This window comes from Ornithorhynchus anatinus, chromosome X3 (genome assembly GCF_004115215.2).
Source record: "Ornithorhynchus anatinus isolate Pmale09 chromosome X3, mOrnAna1.pri.v4, whole genome shotgun sequence".
Classification (NCBI taxonomy): Eukaryota; Metazoa; Chordata; class Mammalia; order Monotremata; family Ornithorhynchidae; genus Ornithorhynchus; species Ornithorhynchus anatinus.
This window is the reverse complement of record NC_041751.1, coordinates 21,505,596-21,522,810: the sequence shown is the minus strand read 5'-3', so window position 1 is coordinate 21,522,810 and position 17,215 is coordinate 21,505,596. Positions and strand designations below refer to the sequence as shown.

The 17,215-nt window shown below is 47.4% G+C and overlaps 1 protein-coding gene across 1 annotated transcript in view; it reads right to left on the bottom strand.

The window, feature by feature from the left end:
- Nucleotides 1–6,161: 6,161 nt before the first annotated feature.
- The window catches only part of LY86 (lymphocyte antigen 86), a 54,699-nt gene continuing 43,645 nt past the window's right edge, over nt 6,162–17,215 (bottom strand). Inside the window, exons 4-5 of the mRNA XM_029053666.2 lie at nt 9,512–9,564; nt 6,162–7,405 (exon numbers count right to left, since the gene is read on the bottom strand). Coding sequence (XP_028909499.1) covers nt 7,322–7,405; nt 9,512–9,564 — 137 coding nt within the window. The 3' untranslated portion in view covers nt 6,162–7,321. The remainder of the gene's footprint in view (nt 7,406–9,511; nt 9,565–17,215) is intronic.

Here is a 17,215-nt window from a genome sequence, read left to right as displayed (position 1 = left end):
GGAGACGCAGAAGGGAGTGGGAGAAGAGGAAAGGAGGGCTTAGTCAGGAAAGACCTCTTGGAGGAGATGTGCTTTCAGTAAGGTTTGAAGGGGGGAAGAGTAATTGTCAGCCATGAAGAGGTAAGGTGTTACAGGCCAGGGGCAAGAGGTTGGTGAAGCACTTAGTACAGTGCTCTGCACATAGTAAGTGCTCAATAAATACTACTGAATGAATGAATGGTGAGAGGTTGGCAGCGAGATAGATGAGACTGAGGTACGGTGAGTCGATTAGCATTTAGAGGAGCGAAGTGTGCAGGCTAGGTTTTAGTAGGAGAGTAGCCAAGTGAGGTAGGAGGGGGCAAGTTGATTGACTGCTTTAAAGCCACTGGTGTGGAGTTTCTGTCTGATTCAGAAATAGATGGGTAATGACCGGAGGTTCTCGAGGAGAGAGGAAACGTGGCCCGGACATTTTGGTAGAAAAATGATCCGAGCAGCCGAGTGAAGTATGGACTGGAGTGGGGAGAGACAGGAGGCCAGGAGGTCAGAAAGGAGGCTGACGCAGTAATCGAGGCAGGATAGAATAAGTGATTATCTCAACGTGGTAACAGTTGGAATGGGGAGAAACGGGTTGATTTTAGCGATGCCGTGAAGGTCGAACCATTCTTTTGACGATGGGGAGAGCTGGGGTCTATCAGGAGTGAAAGTGTATCACCGGATGAAGTCAGGAGGGAAAGAGCGAAGCAGAGGTCGAAGATGAGAAGATGAGATCAAGATACAGTAAGTAGGTTCGTGTATCTTTACACTCTGCCATTGTCCCTCTGTATTATTCATTTTCATATCTGTCTCCACCTCTAGACTGCAAGCTCCTCGTGGGCAGGGATCTTGCCAACCAACTCTAATGTATTGTACTCTCCCAAGCGCTGACTATGGTGCTCTGCACACAGTAAGCATTTAATAAATGCCATTGATTGATTGATTGATAAGGGGAGAAAGTGTGGGGGCTTGGTTCTAGTGGCAGGGAAGCAAGGATAGGCAGAGCGAGAGAGCTGACCGAGTGCCTTAAAGCACTCAAGATGAGGACTTTCTGTTTACCGTGGAGATGGCTGAGCAAACACTGGGGATTTGGAGGAGTGAGGAGATGTGCACAGAGTGATTTTTTTTAGAAAAAGTGATCCTGGCAGCAGAGTGAAGTATAGACTGGAGTGGGGAGAGACAGGAGACGGGGAGGTCCATGAGGAGGCCGATACAGTAGGCAAGGAAGAATATAAGTGCCCGGACCGGTGTAGTAGTTGTTTGAATGGAGAGGAAGGGGTGGACTGTAGAGATGTTATGAAGGTGGGCCCAACAAGATTAGGTGATGGACTGAATGTGGGAGTTGACCGAGAGAGATAAGTCAATGATAATGCCAAGGTTGTGGACTTGTAAGGCGGGGAGGGTGATGGGAAAGTTGGTGGGAAGGCAAGGTTTGTGTGAAGTTCAGTTTTGGGTGTTGGTGGGTCAGACATCATTCCGCTTTAACGCAGTTGTGCAGTGATTATTATGGGATTTTTTAAGCCTTTATTATGTGTCGAGCACTAAGCGCCTAGTGTTGCTCAGCGGGAGCCTGGGGGGGGGGGTCTTTCCACGGAAGCAGAGCTTTCCGGGGTTCTGCAGGAGAGGCTGCTCTGTCTGCCCTTTCTTGCTCCCCAGTTGCCTGCGATGTCTGGTTAGTGACTAGGGCAGTGGAGAGGAAAGCCCACCTTTTTCTGTCCGGGTTTACATTTCGTCTAAGGCCTGCAGTCTGAAGATTCATTTGATTCCAGGCAGCCCTGGGGTCATAGGTCAACCAGAGGGATGGCATCTCCATCAGCCTGGATTGGCCACATGAAGGATGGCCCAGATATCCCTGGCCGGGTAGAAAATGGATTCAGGCATGGGGCCACCCCAGGGGTAAGAGTTACTGACTCCGGCCTCTGGGGCCTGGTTTGGTTCAGGACCTTTCTCCCATTGCCATCCTCCTCAGAGCTCCCGCTAAGTCCTGGATCAACTCCCCCAACCTTCCCGGGCCTCCAGACTGTGGCTGATCCATGCTTCCAAAACCGGGCTGGCTTCGGGCCGCAATCTAGGAGCGGGGAGAGCAGTGCTTCGGTTTCCTTTGGCTCTATGATATTTGGTGTCTCTCTTGGCCCCCGGGGCTGGAGAGATGTGCTGAGATGATTGGCTGCATCAGATCTACTGGCTCTGAACTTGCAGGACTCATGTCGAAGAGACTTATAAAAGCACAGAATAGTGGTCTCTGTACCCAAGAGCCATCATCCAGTAGTCATTTGCCTTGGTAACCACCGCCTCCCCAACGAACAGAACCGGGATGAGAATTCGCACCTCTCGATTCCAGGGGAGCGCTCCGTCCACTGGACCAATAGCAACGAGGCCCTCTTTCCCTATCCCTATCACCTCTACCACCAGGAACACCCGTGGACCCTGACATTTCACCCTGCCCGGCCTCTGTACTTGGTATATGCCGAAGTCGCCCGGGTTATAGCCACCCCACAATGCCTGCTACCCAGGAACAGGTCTGGTACTTACCACTGGTCTACCAGAGCCCCCGAAGCGATGACGATTACTGCTGGCAAATCAATTCCCTCCTCCCCTCGTCCCACTCCCTTCCTATTTTTCCATTCCTGTGAGCCCTAAACTAGCCCTCCGCTTTCTCCACTGCTGGAAGCCACCTCTAAGTGCCATTATCTCCGATCCTTGCTTGCAGCCCTACATCCTCACCCGCAGCTGGAAGAGTGTTGACAGGACAGACCACGGCAGGGTGAGGGCGGTGGTTGTGTCTGGGGGAGGTAAGAGAGGAGTGGGGTTGAGTTCGGGGTTGCAGGGGTGGGGCATAAAGGCTGCCGGGAACAAGAAAGAGGAAGGGACAAGAGGAAGGAGGTGGGATTTACAGTAATTTTCACTTACCGTAAGAACTGGCTGTCATATCAGGACTGGTTCTGGAATGGAACAGGACTAATTCCATATAGTGTCTAGGAAAATCAGACTTCACAAGATACCAGATTTTCGAGGCTGTGGGATCTGTATTATGGTGGTGTGTCTGTACATCCATTTGACCCCATTTGAATGATATGGCTCGGGGTGCTTAGAAATGAATCAGGGAAATCCTGTTGGATGAGGTGGGATTTAAGCTGGGATTTGATGGGATTTTAAGCTTGGTCTTTCTGATGTGGGGAGAGAGGGAATTCCAAGATGGAAGAACAGTGAGAGCAAGTGGATGGAGGCTGGATAGTTGAGAGCGAGGTACAGTTAAGAAGGTTGTTGGCTTGGGAGAAACAAAGAGAGAGTTGGGGAACAGTGGGTGAAGAAACCAGATAGTTAAGGTGAGGAGCCTAAAGGGGAGGCAACGTGGCACAATGGGAGTTGCGCCCCTGGAAGTTTGAGGTTCTGGGTTTTAGTCTTGGCTTTGCCACCTGTCTCCTGTGTGGCCTTGGGCAAGTCACTTAATCTCCTTATGACTCAGTTTCCCATCTGTAAAACAGGGATAATAATAATAATGATAATGCCTTAACCCTACCCTGTTGGGGTGTGGTGAGGGCTAAATTCAAATAATTAATGTAAGGTGCTTTGGTAAGAAAAGCGGTAAATACAACTCGGAAAAAGAGAAGTGGCATGGCCTAGTTGAAAGAGCACAAGCTTCTAATCCCATCTCCACCACTTGTCTGCTGTTTGACCTTGGGCAAGTCAACTTAACCTTTCTGTGCCTCAGTTACCTCTTCCGTAAAATGGGGATGAAGATTATAAGCCTCAGATGGGAAATGGACTTTGTCTAACCTGATTATCTTGAATCTACCCCAGCCCTTAGGACGGTGCCTGGTACAAAGTAAGTGCTTAACAAATACCATTTTAAAAAAAGAGCCAGGAAGCCAATCATGAGGCGTTTTTGTTTGCTGTGAAGAGGCGAAGGAAACCAATGGAGAGTTTGGCGGAGAGGAAAGATGTGGGCTGAGCATTGCTTAAAAAGGTAATCCATGGATGACCAGAGGAGAGGATAATGTAATAGTCAGCCATGAAAAGGCCAGCGCTTATACAAGAAAGGTAGCGGCTTAGGAGAAGAGGATGTAGTGGATCCGAGAAATGTTGCGCAGGACATTCTGGCCGGATTGGGCAGTGAACTGGATCTGACAGTTCAGTGATATCAAAGAGTCGAGGACGGCACCAGGGTTGTGGGCTTCTGGGATGGGGAAGATGGAGGTGGTGTCAACTGAGGTGGGCAAGTCAGGAAGGGGAGGAGCCCTACGAGGGAAGAAGTAGGGTGCTGTTTGGGGCATGTTGAGTTTGAGCTGGCAGGACAAAGAGAGGAGATGTCCCGGGGGCATTAGAGAGATGAGGGATTGCAGGTTAGATGAGAGGTCAGGGCTAGAGGGATAGATTTGGGAGTTATCCACGTAGAGGTGGTAGCCGAAGCCATTTGAGTGGGTGAGCTCCCTGGGCCAGTGAGTGTAGTGCGAAAACAGTAGTTGGGGGGGACGCCCTCGGTAGAAGATGGGAGGCGGAGGAGACAGCGAATAAAACTGAGAGGGAGTGGTAGGAGGGGCAGGGGGAGAACCGGCATGGTATTGAGGTCCGATCATGTTTCCAAGAGAACAGACTGGCCCATGGTGTCGAGAACAGCTGAGAGATCGAGGTGACTGAGGACGGACCTTGGACTTGGCTATCAGGAGGTCGTAGGTGACACTGGAGAATAGAGAAGCAGCGTGGCTCAGTGGAAAGAGCACGGGCTTTGGGGTCAGAGGTCATGGGTTCGGATCCCAGCTCTGCCACTTGTCAGCTGTGTGACTGTGGGCAAGTCACTTCACTTCTCTGTGCCTCAGTTACCTCATCTGTAAAATGGGGATTGAGACTGTGAGCCCCACGTGGGACAACCTGATTCCCTTGTGTCTACCCCAGCGCTTAGAACAGTGCTCTGCACATAGTAAGCGCTTAACAAATACCAACATAATAACATAATAATGGAGAGAGCACTTCTGGTGGAGGGAAGGGACCAAAAGCCAGCCTGCAGAGGGTTGAGAAGAGAGATGGGGGAAAGGAAATAAAGGCAGTAGGTGGAAAGGAATGGGGAGAAGGAAAACCAGCAATCCTTTTTCATGAGAAACAGTGTTTTTGATCTATGGTAGGTGTTCTGGTAGAGCTGGTTTTAGTCCCTTCCTGTCACCATGATGAATGGCGAACACGCTCAATTTTAGTCTGGGAGCAGGGAGTGCCAGGAGGGAAGTAGCTGAGTCTGAGAGAAATGAGAAGGAAAAAAAAAATCCAAGTGAGTCCTTTGGTTTCATCTGACCACTTATACCCCTCACACGGAAACCCCCAAAATAATTAAATTCACTTCCTGTTATTGTTGCAGAGGTCTTTATTACATACGAGGATGTTTACGGAACGGTGAATGCAAGCCGAACAGCTCCTGATAAAGCCAATGAGAATAGGTCAGAAATACAGGAATGGGTATATGGTCCCCCAGCCTGGTGTACAATGTCACCATTTCCCTATTTCTCCTTCCTCCTTAGACCTGGAGTTGCCGGGCACAGCTTTAAAGTCCCTCTCCTCCCAGCACCCTAGGCCTTGGGACCTCCCCTCCACAACTCTTCCACCTCCCAGTAGACCAGTAAAGAATGGGTGACCCCAGCTTTCACATTTGGATTCCCGACCAGCCGTTCAAAGTCATCATCATCAGTGGTACTTACTGAGCGCTTACTGTGTACAGAGCGCTGTACCTTATAGCGTTGGTAAACACATGCCCTGCCCATAACAAGCTTACAATCTACAGTCCTGGAGCCCCAGGCATTTCTGACGTATTTTGCTGGGGAATTAACGAAGGACTGTATCACTGCAAGACTTTTGTTTTTCTTATGAGTATAAATCAGGTATGCACATGAAAACAACAGCTACACACCAGTCCTTGGGTGTGTGTTTCACATTCTGGCCTCTTACAGTGAGAAGTATTTCCACCGATGGGATGCTTAGTGCAAAGAGCATGAGCTTGGGAGTCAGAGGACATGGGTTCTAATCTCAGCTCCACCACTTGTCTGCTGTATGACTTTGGGCAAGTCACTTAACTTCTCTGGGCCTCAGTTATCTCATCTGTAAAATGGGGATTAAAAATGTGAGCCCCACGTGGGACGACCTGAGTATCCTGCATCTACCCCAGCGCTTAGAACACTGCTTGGCACATAGTAACCATTTAACAAATACCGTTATTATTATTATTACTATTATTAGAAGACCGAAGACAGATGGTCAATTGGCAGTGAGTTTTATCATCTCTGGTGTTAGATAGGAATTGACAGGAGGCTGAAACAAAACCTCACGTCTCAGTGAGGGCAATAGAAGTCAAACAGTCCTGGAGATTAAATTGAGGGTGAGGAGAAGTTGTCTCTTTATGTGATAGGCCGAGTGAGAACAAATGGAAGCGGTGGGTGCATATATAAGCCCAGCTTCACGAGCTATATGGCTATATATATCTCTAAAGCTATATATAGCTGGCAATAGAGATTGAGGGGGAAAGAGAGAGAGAGAGAGCCAAATTTCTAATGCTTCCCAAATTTAAAAAGAAAAACATAAACGACTCCCCAAAGATACTCTTTAGAACGGAATGCAACATTTTCCACTAAAACTTTTGCCAATTCCTTCAAATTTTCATTTCAAATTTAATGCTGGATGGCACGAAATCAGATTCTTATCCTGCTGCATTCTAGGGAAATCCTGCGAACATATGGTCAGGATTTTCCTAGAACAGTTGGCCTGGTGGGGCAGCAATGTCTAATTTCTTAATTAGTCAGGAACACTGCTCTAGCAGCAGGCATAAGGACTGTTTCAAAGGCAAATACTTAACTCTGAAGGTACAGTGGTGATCTGTGGTGCTTACCGTCACTGAAGATTTAGGACTTGGGAAATGACCCCTAATGGGTTGAATAGGATAAAAATATCATCTGTGACGATCAGTTAAGGAACAGAAAATGAATTCCAGCAAATGCTTGGCTAGCAGTGATAGACTCATTAAAAAAACAGATCATTTCGTTCCATCGGGGGGGGGGTCTAAAGCTATCAATCAATCAATGCTATTTATTGAGCGCTTACTGTATGCAGAGCATCCTACTAAGTATTTGAGAAAGTACATTCCAAACTGAGTGCCCTGTCCTTCAAGGAGCTTACGGTCTACATCAGCTTTTGGAGTTTCTCAGCCCCTGAACTCTCCAGGGAAAATTGGTCTTATGATCCTTCTCATTCAGGGATAATGTTTTTTTTCTGGCCCCAGACTGCAGTTCTCATGACACAGAACGTGGGTGCAGTGGAATTGCAGGAAAAGAAGTCATAGGCTGATTACAGTGAAGTTGGCACAAGCAATGCTGTTCTGCTGTCCATTGAAGAGTGTCACTGAAACATGGTATTCTCCCTGGGAGAGACAGAAAGCCAATATTAGACCAGAAATGACATCCAGCACATTCAGAATTGAATCACGGCTGACCAAGAAGAAAATGTTTCATCAGCCATGCGATCCTTTACTAATAGTTTTCTGGAGCAGAGTACTCTTTTCTGAAATAATCATTGGGATTTATTGTCATCCAACAATGTCCAGAGCACCAGACTGAGCTCTTGGGAGAGTATAATAGAGGCTAAAAATCATGATTATTTCCCTCAAGGAGTGTACAAGTCCAACAGGGGAGGCTGATGCAAAATATTTTGGAGAGAGGAGGATTAAGAGAACTGAAAAGCTCCTCCCTCCACAGGGTAAGATCCTTGTGGGCTGGGAGCATGTCTACCAACTCTAAATATTGTACTCTCCTTAGTATAGTGTGCTGCACCCAGTAAGCACTCAAAAAATACCTCGATTGATAACGTATGTATACGTGAATAAAGAAGTGCTGAAATGGCAGAGAAGGCAAATAGGGTTGTACAAAAGTTCTCAACTCTCTGTGTTCATTAATGTTGAGAGAGGACATATGTGTTGGGGTGGTAATTGAAAAGCTATGACCTGTGGGGAAGAAAAATTAATTTAGGAAAGCTACCTAGAGGCAGTAGGATTTCAAGATGGGGATAAATGAATCGTGGAAGATAATAATAATGATAATTTTGGTATTTGTCAAGCGCTTACTATGTGCCAAGCACTGTTCTAAGCGCTGGGTGGATACAAGGTAAACAGGTTGACCCACATGGGGTTCACAGCTTTTTAATCTCCATTTTACCGATGAAGGATTAAGTCACACAGCTGACAAGTGGTGGAGCCGGGATTCGAACTCATGATCTGTGACTCCCAAGCCCGGGCTCTTTCCACTTCTCTAGCACCGTTCTAATCGCTGGGGAGGATACAAAGCGATCAGGTCATCTGTGAAGAGGTAGGGAGTTTCCAGGCAGGACAAAGAGTATGAGCATAGGGTTTAGATGTCGGAAAGCCAAGAATTTGGCACAGCGAATAGGTTAGCTTGAGAGGAATTACAGCGTGAGCTGGGGTGGAGTGGGAGAGGAGAGTTGATATTCAAATACAGAGAGTGTGATAGAGTGCTCGCAGGGTGTCTTAAAGCCCAGGGTCAGTGTGTGATGTGGAGTGGAATGGTAACTTTAGTAATGGTAATGGTAACTTTGAGAGAAGCAGCGTGGCTCAGTGGAAAGAGCTTGGGCTTTGGAGTCAGAGGTCATGGGTTCGGATCCCAGCTCTGCCACTTAGCTGTGTGACTGTGGGCAAGTCACTTCACTTCTCTGTGCCTCAGTGACCTCATCTGTAAAATGGGGATGAAGACTGTGAGCCCCACGTGGGATAACCTGATTCCCCTGTGTCTACCCCAGCGCTTAGAACAGTGCTCTGCACATAGTAAGCGCTTAACAAATACCAACATTATTATTATTAATTATCAGAAGTTTTTGAGACATCCACAGGGAGACCAGTGAAAAGATTGGCATGGTTTTCTATCCAGTGTGTGACGAGCTTTGGGACAAAAGTGGTGGCTATTTGGACAGAGAGCCGAAGGCCAAATGCTATCTAATTCTGCTTGTCACGATCTATCCAAAAGCGTAGTAAAATCACATATTAGACTGTAAGCTCGTTGTCTCTAGACTGTAAGTTTGTTGTGGGCATGGAATGTGTCATTCATATTGTTGTACTGTACTCTCCCAAGTGCTTAGTACGGGGCTCTGTATACGGTAAGCGCTCAGTAAATTGATCGAGAACTGCATCGAGTATAAAACATCTAAGGGAGAACTAAGAACCTCCCACCTCACCCACATTCCCTCACACCACAGAACTTTTCTCTTCTCCCACAGAGACCTCTGATCTTCAGCCTTCTCCACGTACCCTGATCCATCATATCCCACACAGGCTCACTATCAAACCTCCCCTCCTTCACCCCAACGTCGACACTAAGCTCAAATCCTCTCCACTCCGGACCCCTGTGAACTTCAAACCCCCAATCCCCAGTTGCAGATTGCCTCTAACATACACTTCTATCACTCCCGCACTTGGGCAGCAACTCCGTGTAAATAGGGAATAACCAAAAAAGAAGCTTACCTGGATAACTGGTATGGAAGGAATATTTATCGGCCCATTGAAGTAGATCTGTTCTGAAAATACATAAACTATGTAAAGTAAAGGAAAACAAAGACAAACTGCAGTGCGACGTAGCAGTGGATGGTTAGGAGACCACAGCGGCAGAATGACCAGCCTTGAAAGAGGGGAGAGAGGGTGCATATTCTGAAGAAATGGGGCTCTCCTTGAGCTAACACTCCGTGAAGATTGGGATACAAGGAGGCAGCTTTGGAAACAGAGGCCAAATATGGAACAAACCACTTGAACGTTGGTAGAGCAGACCAATTAGGGTCAAAGCCATTCATTACCTTAGCAAGGATCTATTCATATTTGCAAATAATGGGGGCGGGGCTGCGTCTGTCTCACATTGCTCTTTTCAGGAACCCAAAGAAATGGATAGGATTTCTCCTCCACCTTCCTAAAGGTGGTGTGTATGGAGTTGTAACCATAGTCAATGTCAATGGTCATCAATAGTCAATTTAAGTTGGATGATGAGTAAGCCAAGCACTTTGGGAGACAAATGAACCCATTCAGAGCACAGTGGGACCACTATTAAAGTAGCACCTTACTGTAGAATCTGCTTTAGACCAGAAGGAGTTTATTTTTCCTGTATTTCCCCCAGTATTGAACATGTTCTCCAGGAGTGGGATCTAGATTCCTAAATATGCTCCTTGAATACGAGAATGAACCAGACAGCATTCCAGCAGGCATTCCTGCTGGGTTTTATTATTTAATTGTCTTTGATGTAGGGAAACACGATGCCGAGAATTTTAATCCCTGATTTGACTGGCCGTGTGCCCTGGGGGATGTTACATAACCTCTCCGTGCTTCCATGTTCTTTTTCATTCATTCATTCCATAGTATTTATTGAGCGCTTACTACGTGCAGAGCACTGTACTAAGGCGCTTGGGATGTCCAGTTCGGCAACAGATAGGGACAATCCCTGCCCAATGACGGGCTCACAGTCTAAACGGGGGATTTCTTGCAGTTGTCAATTTCAACTGGGGCTATTTCTTTTGGAAAGGACTTGCAGAGCATTGCTCCAATTCATCAAACTGCTTTCTTTCCTGATAAAACAGCCCCTAGAATTCAATTTTCACTCCTTGGTTTCTCAGTTCCTTTTCCCTGAAATAGCATTGTCTTCAGAGGGCTGAAGCGAGTAGGGCCAGCCTCCGTGTGGGGTAAAGTGGAACATGGGCTGAGTCGAGATGTTGACAGCTGATCCCCAGCTACGTCCCTCACGCCAAGTATGATCGAATGCGTGGAGTCAGAGCAAGTGTTGGCCTTCCACGAGGCTTCCTATGTGCCATGCACTGTTCTAAGCGCTGGGGTAAATACCAGGTCATCAGGTTGGACACAGTTCACGTCCCTCATGGGGCTCACAATCTTGATCCCCATTTCACAGATGAGGTAACTGTGGCCCGGAGAAATTTAATGACTTAACCACGGTCACACAGAAGACCGTAGGAGAGCTGGGATTAGAACCCAAGACCTCTGACTCGGAGGCCTGTGCTCTTTCCACTAGGCCATGCTGCTTCTCAAATGTGCTGCCACTTAGGTGATCAAAATTGGCTAATTCGAGCTCCTCACTCTTATCAGGTTTCTATCTGGGGTGATAGATCTTTCACTAACTAGGTTCCTTGCAGTTGTCAATTTCAACTGGAGCTATTTCTGTTGGATAGGACTTCCAGAGAATTGCTTCAATTTATCAAACTGCTTTTTTTCCTGATGAAACAGCACCTAGAATTAAATTTTCACTCCTTGGTTTCTCAGTTCCTTTCTGATGCTGGGGATCTTTTAATTAACATTCTCCCACTCTAGTTCTATAAAAAGACCCTTCAATTTTAAATGTGGTCGGGGGGGGGGGGATGAGAGGGGGTGTAAGAGGGTGGGGAAGAGCTCCCCATGGGAGAAAAATTAAGGAGTTTCCTTTAGCCAGAAGTCATTATGAGGCTGTGCCTAAGTATCGTCACAGCAGGGAAATGGCTTGTAAATTAAGCTCGCCTCTACACTGTAAGCTCCTGTGTTTTCCGACTGTTATATTGTCATATTGTACTCGCCCAAGCACTTAGTACCATGCTCTGCACACATTAAGCACTCAGTAAATATGACTGATTGATTCATCAGCTACTAAAAGTTTCATGAGTCAGACCAACTCAATTCTGCTAGAAGAATGTTTCTCAGTTGTTATTCAGATTTTAATGGGAATTTACTCCAGCCTTCTAATACCCATGACAATGTTACGGAATATTATTCATTCATTCATTCATTAGTATTCATTGAGTGCTTACTACGTGCAGAGCACAGTCCTAAGCACTTGGAATGGACAATTCGGCAACAGATAGTTTAGTTTAACTATTGATCAACATTTCAGATGCATTTCATATTTAATAAAAATGCAATATTTATTTGAATTGAGTTACAAGGGGTGGCATCCCGCACTTAACCCCTGGCAGTATATATCACTTTACTCTGTTGCGGACCGCCTCAAGATGGCGATGGTGAGGCCAGCCTCAAGCCTACGTCATGGAATCTGCGTCATTGCTATAAAAAACCCGCGCCATTACCTGTGCCATGTGGACTGTAAAATGGCCACGCCACGTGAAACTCCTCCACCATGTGCCACGTCAAACTTGGTGCGCCACTCTCGCGCGGACCGGTCGGGTGTCACGGGATCACGAAAGCGCTTACTGAGTGGTTACTGTTACTATGTGTGCCTAGCCCCGATTGGGTGCCCTGTGTCAGCAGGGGGTTTCGCCTTACCAATAAAGCTGGCAGGGCGGCCCGGGATCGGGGCGCCGTGGTCACTCGTACCCCATTGGGGTGAACGGGCCGCTCGCCACTTTCCTACTGTCCTGTTCTTTGACCCGTTCTCTCGGAGTCTTTCGTCTCTTCATCGACTAAACGAACCCTTTCTAATTTGTCTAATTTTTGTCGATAACAACTCCAACATAGGCAAGATACAGCAGAGCACAGCTTAGAATAGCACTCAACACATAGTGAGCGCTTAACAGATACCGAGGGCAATATACGCATAAACCAGGAGAAGAGCTGCCAATTTTCTCTGAGGGTGATTCCTCTATCTCTCCCGTGAGTTCCTTCCTCCAGGGAGAGACCAATAAGGTAGGAGAAGTTGATGGTGGGTGGAGAGGGGAAGCGTCAGGGCTTTGAAGGACGGTAGCTCCATCTTCTTCGGTTCTTTCTTACTGAGGGGGGGTTAAGGTGTGGGAACTGGGTTCCTCTACCCCCCATGGGAGAGTTTGAGAAGGACTGGTTGGGTGCTGGGAGATCTCTGGCTCTGTTTGGGGCTCCTCCTTAACTGGGCTGCACTTGGGCTCTCCTCACCTCCTTGCCCTCCTATCCAATCAACTAGTAGGCCAGTAGCATTCATTCATTCGCTCATTCACGCAGTCGTATTCACTGAGCACTTACTCTGTGCAGAGCACTAAACTAAGCCCTTGGGAGAGTATGATATAACATAACAGTAGACATTCCCTGCCCACTATGAGTTTACAGTCTAGAGGGCTCACTGTGTACAGAGCACTATTCTTGGTGCTCGGGAGAGGACCGTAGAGTTAGTAGGTGTGATCCCTGCTCTGAAGGAGTATTATTTTTATGGTATTTGTTAAGCACTTACTATGTGCCAGTCACTGTTCTAAGCGCTGGGGTAGATACAAGCTCATCAGGTTGGACACGGCCCATGTCTCACATGAGGCTCACAGTCTTAATCTCCATTTTGCAGATGAGGTAACTGAGGCCCAGAGAAATTAAATGACTTGCCCAACAAGTGAAAATAAGTGACTTGCCCTAGGTCACACAACAGACAAGCAGCTGAGTCGGGATTAGAACCCAGGTCCCTCTAACAACCAGGCCAACGTTAAAATAAATTACAGGCAGGGGAAGCAAGCAACTATAGGGATACATACATGCTGGGGAAGGAGGGTGGGGTGAGTATCTAACTCTTAGGGGCGAGGCTAAGGGCAGAGGAGAGGCAGAATGGGAGAAAAACAAGTAGAGGAACGAGCACTTAGCCAGCGAAGGCTTCCTGGAGGAGATGTGATTTCAGTAGGGCTTTGAAAATGGGGAGAGTGGCGGTCAGTCAGATGTGAATGGGGGAGGGATTTCCAAGTAGGAGGAAGGACATGAGCAAGAGGTCATCTGAGAGAGACACAGCACGGCACAGTAAGTAGGTTGGTATGAGAGGAGTGAACGCGTAGACCGGGTTGTAGTGGGAGAGGACCGGGACGAGGGAGGAGGGACAGATCTGATTGAGTGCCCTGAAGCCACTGGTGAGGAGTTTCTGTTTGATTCCTAGATGGATGGGCGACCTTTGGAAGTTTTGACCTTTGGAAGACCTTGAGGTATGGACTGGAGGTGGGACAGTCACGGGGGTAGGTCAGCGAGAAGGTTAATGGCGTAGTCAAGACAGAATAGGGCAGGTGCTTGGACCAGCGGACTAGCAGTTTGGATGGAGAGGAAAGGGCAGATTCTAGAGCTGGTATGGAGGTAGAACTGACAGGAGTTGGTTACTGATGGAATACGCCAGTTGAAGGTGAGGGATGAGTCCAGGATAGTTGCAAAGTTGCTGGCTTATGGAGTGGAAGGATGGTGGTATTGTCTACAGCGGTGGGAAAATTGTGGGGAAGAGAGAGCTCTGGAGGGAAGACGAGGATTACGGTCACTCATCCTCTCCGGCCTGGATTACTGCATCCGCTTCCCGGCCTTGTCTCTCCCCACCCCAGTCCATTTTTAACTCTGCTGCCCGGATCACTTTTCTACAAAAACGTTCAGGACGTGTCAACCCCCCTCCTCAAAAAACTCCAGTGGTTGCTCCTCCACCTCTGTATCAAACAAAAACTCCTCACCATTGGCTTTAAAGCAGTCCATCCCCTTGCCCCCTCCTACTTCACCTCACTTCTCTCCGTCTACAATCCAGCCCACACACTTTGCTCCTCTAATACTAACCTTCTCTCTGTGCCTCGATCTCGTCTATCTCGCCCCTGATCCCTGGCCCACATCCTGCCTCTGGCCTGGATCGCCCTCCCTCTGCAAACCTGACAGATAATTACGCTCCCTCCCCCTTCAAAGCCTTACCAAAGGCCCATCTCCTCCAAGAGGCCTTCCCAGACAAAGCCCGACTTCTCCTCGTCTCCCACTGCCTTCTGCGGCGCCCTGACTTGCTCCCTTTGCTCTTCCCCCCTTCCCTGCCCCACAGCCCTTATGTACATATCTGCAATTTCATTTATTTATACTGATGTCTGGCTCCCCCACTCTAGACTGCTAGCGCGTTGGGGGCAGAGAATGTCACCGTTTATTGTTGTAGTGTACTTTCCCAAGAGTTTAGCACAGTGCTCCGCACAGAGTAAATGCTCAACAAATACGATTGAATGAATTCTGTTTTGGACATGTGAAGTTGGAGGTGGTGGGACATCCAGGTACAGATGCCTTGAAAGCAGGAGGAAATGTGCAACTGCAGAGGGCGGGAGAGTAAAGTTCACTTAACTGTGTCCAAATTTGGCCCTATTCTTGGCCAGCAAGTTCTGACAACGTATTGGCCCCAGATTGGAATGAAACAGCCGGGGAGTGGCTGGATCACTTAAATCTCAGCCTTATCTAGATCTGGGAGGCATCAAGTCGCGTTCCGATGGTCTAGAGGCCCACGGACCTGGACCCTGGCATGGGGATTGCATTATGGATGTTTTTATGGCATCTGTGCTCTGTCCTCTCCAACCTTCTGATCTAAAATGATGGAACCAAAATCTTGGTTACAGCCCACACTTCCCGTCAAACCCACTTTCTAGCAGGAGCCGGTTAAAAGAAGAGAGACTTATTAAAAAAGCGGCATTGAATTTCAAAATAATGACCACAAACACATTTAGGAAAATTGAAAAGTTGCTCTCTCTATTAAAGTCATCTGCTCTGGCTCATCTGTCCGCCCACTCCACTGCTCGAGCCCCACCGAACCCCAGCCCTGGGATCATGAGGGACAAGGTTACTGTGTCCGACCGGATTAACCTGTATCTACCCCAGTACTTAGTACAGTGCTCGACTCCTAGTAAATGTTTAACAAATACCCTGATAATAATTAATACTATTTCTGAGCTTACTCAGGATAAGGTAGTCTTGCTTGGCATGTTTATGCAGCTAAACTATTCTGCGTACCAAGCTCCGAGAAATAATCCTTATTGCTCCCCTCTTTAGCCCAGGCTGTTGAAGTTTTAAATATCTTGAAGTGATCTGTGAATCCTACTATAGACATCAATGCCAAAATAGCAACACTATCCTGTTTAAACTCACCTGTTGTCTAGGAACAAGTGGGATAAAATAGGAAAAAAAAAAAGCAAGCCACTGTCTCAACCTGTGGAGGTCTTAGCCATACCCCACCTTGACCAAAATCAATTTCTGCCCGGGCTTTTGGAACTCAGCTGGTAGAACAGCAAGTGGCATCCTGACCGAAAGAGAAAAAACACCGATGCTCTGGCAGTCAATGGTGGTATTTATCGAGCGCTTACTCTGCTCAGAGCACTGTACTAAGTGCTTGGGAGACTGTATTATAACAACAACAATAATGATAATAGTATTAATAATGATAAAATGATAGGAAAAATAGCCAGACATCAGGCCCCCCGAATAAGGCTCCCAAAGGCATACCTTCCAGTCAGGGGGGTCTCCTCCATCACCAGCATCCACCCAACAATAATCGTCCTCACTACCAGGTGACATGACAATCACCACAGGTATTTAGTGGATACCTCCTGGGGACAGAACACCATGCTCTTGTATAAATGTCTATTCAGTTTTACCTTCAGTGATTCATTTTCATCGCCTCTGTTAATAATTTTACGTGCAGCGTATGCTCCTTGGAGATAAGCCTTGCATTACTTTTTCGTTCCGTACTTGATGATGCTATTTGTTAAGCACTTACTATTTGTCAAGCACTGTTCTAAGTGCTGGGGTAGACATAAACTATTTGGATTGGGCACAGTCCCTGACCCACGTGGAGCTCGCAGTCCTAATCCCCATTTTACAGATGAGGTAACCAAGGCACAGAGAAGCGAAAGTGACTTACCCAAGGTCACACAGCAGGCAAGTGGTGGAGCTGGGATTAGACCCCATGTCCTTCTGCCTACCAGATCCGTGCTCTATCCTCTAATAATAATAATAATGATGATGATGTTGGTATTTGTTAAGCGCTTACTATGTGCAGAGCACTGTTCTAAGCTCTGGGGTAGATACAGGGTGATCAGGTTGTCCCACGTGAGGCTCACAGTCTTAATCCCCAATTTACAGATGAGGTCACTGGGGCCCAGAGAAGTGAAGTGACTTGCCCACAGTCACACAGCTGACGAGTGGGGGAGCCGGGATTGGAACCCATGCCCTCTGACTCCCAAGCCGGGCTCTTTCCGCTGAGCCACGCTGCTTCTCTGTAGGCCAAGTACTTCCCAAACTCCTAGGACAGCGCACTGTATAAATACTATTGTGGACACAGTACAAATACCATTAATTTTTAAAATTAATAGTATAAATATACCATATAAATACTATTACTCCTACGGCTTCTGTTAGTGCTATAAGTCCTACTCTAAATTTAAGATCTCAGGCTCCTTCGTGGGCTCCCCCTGTCCTCCCACCCACTAAATGTGGGGGTCCCACAAGGTTCGGTTCTCACTCCCCTTCTATCCTCCA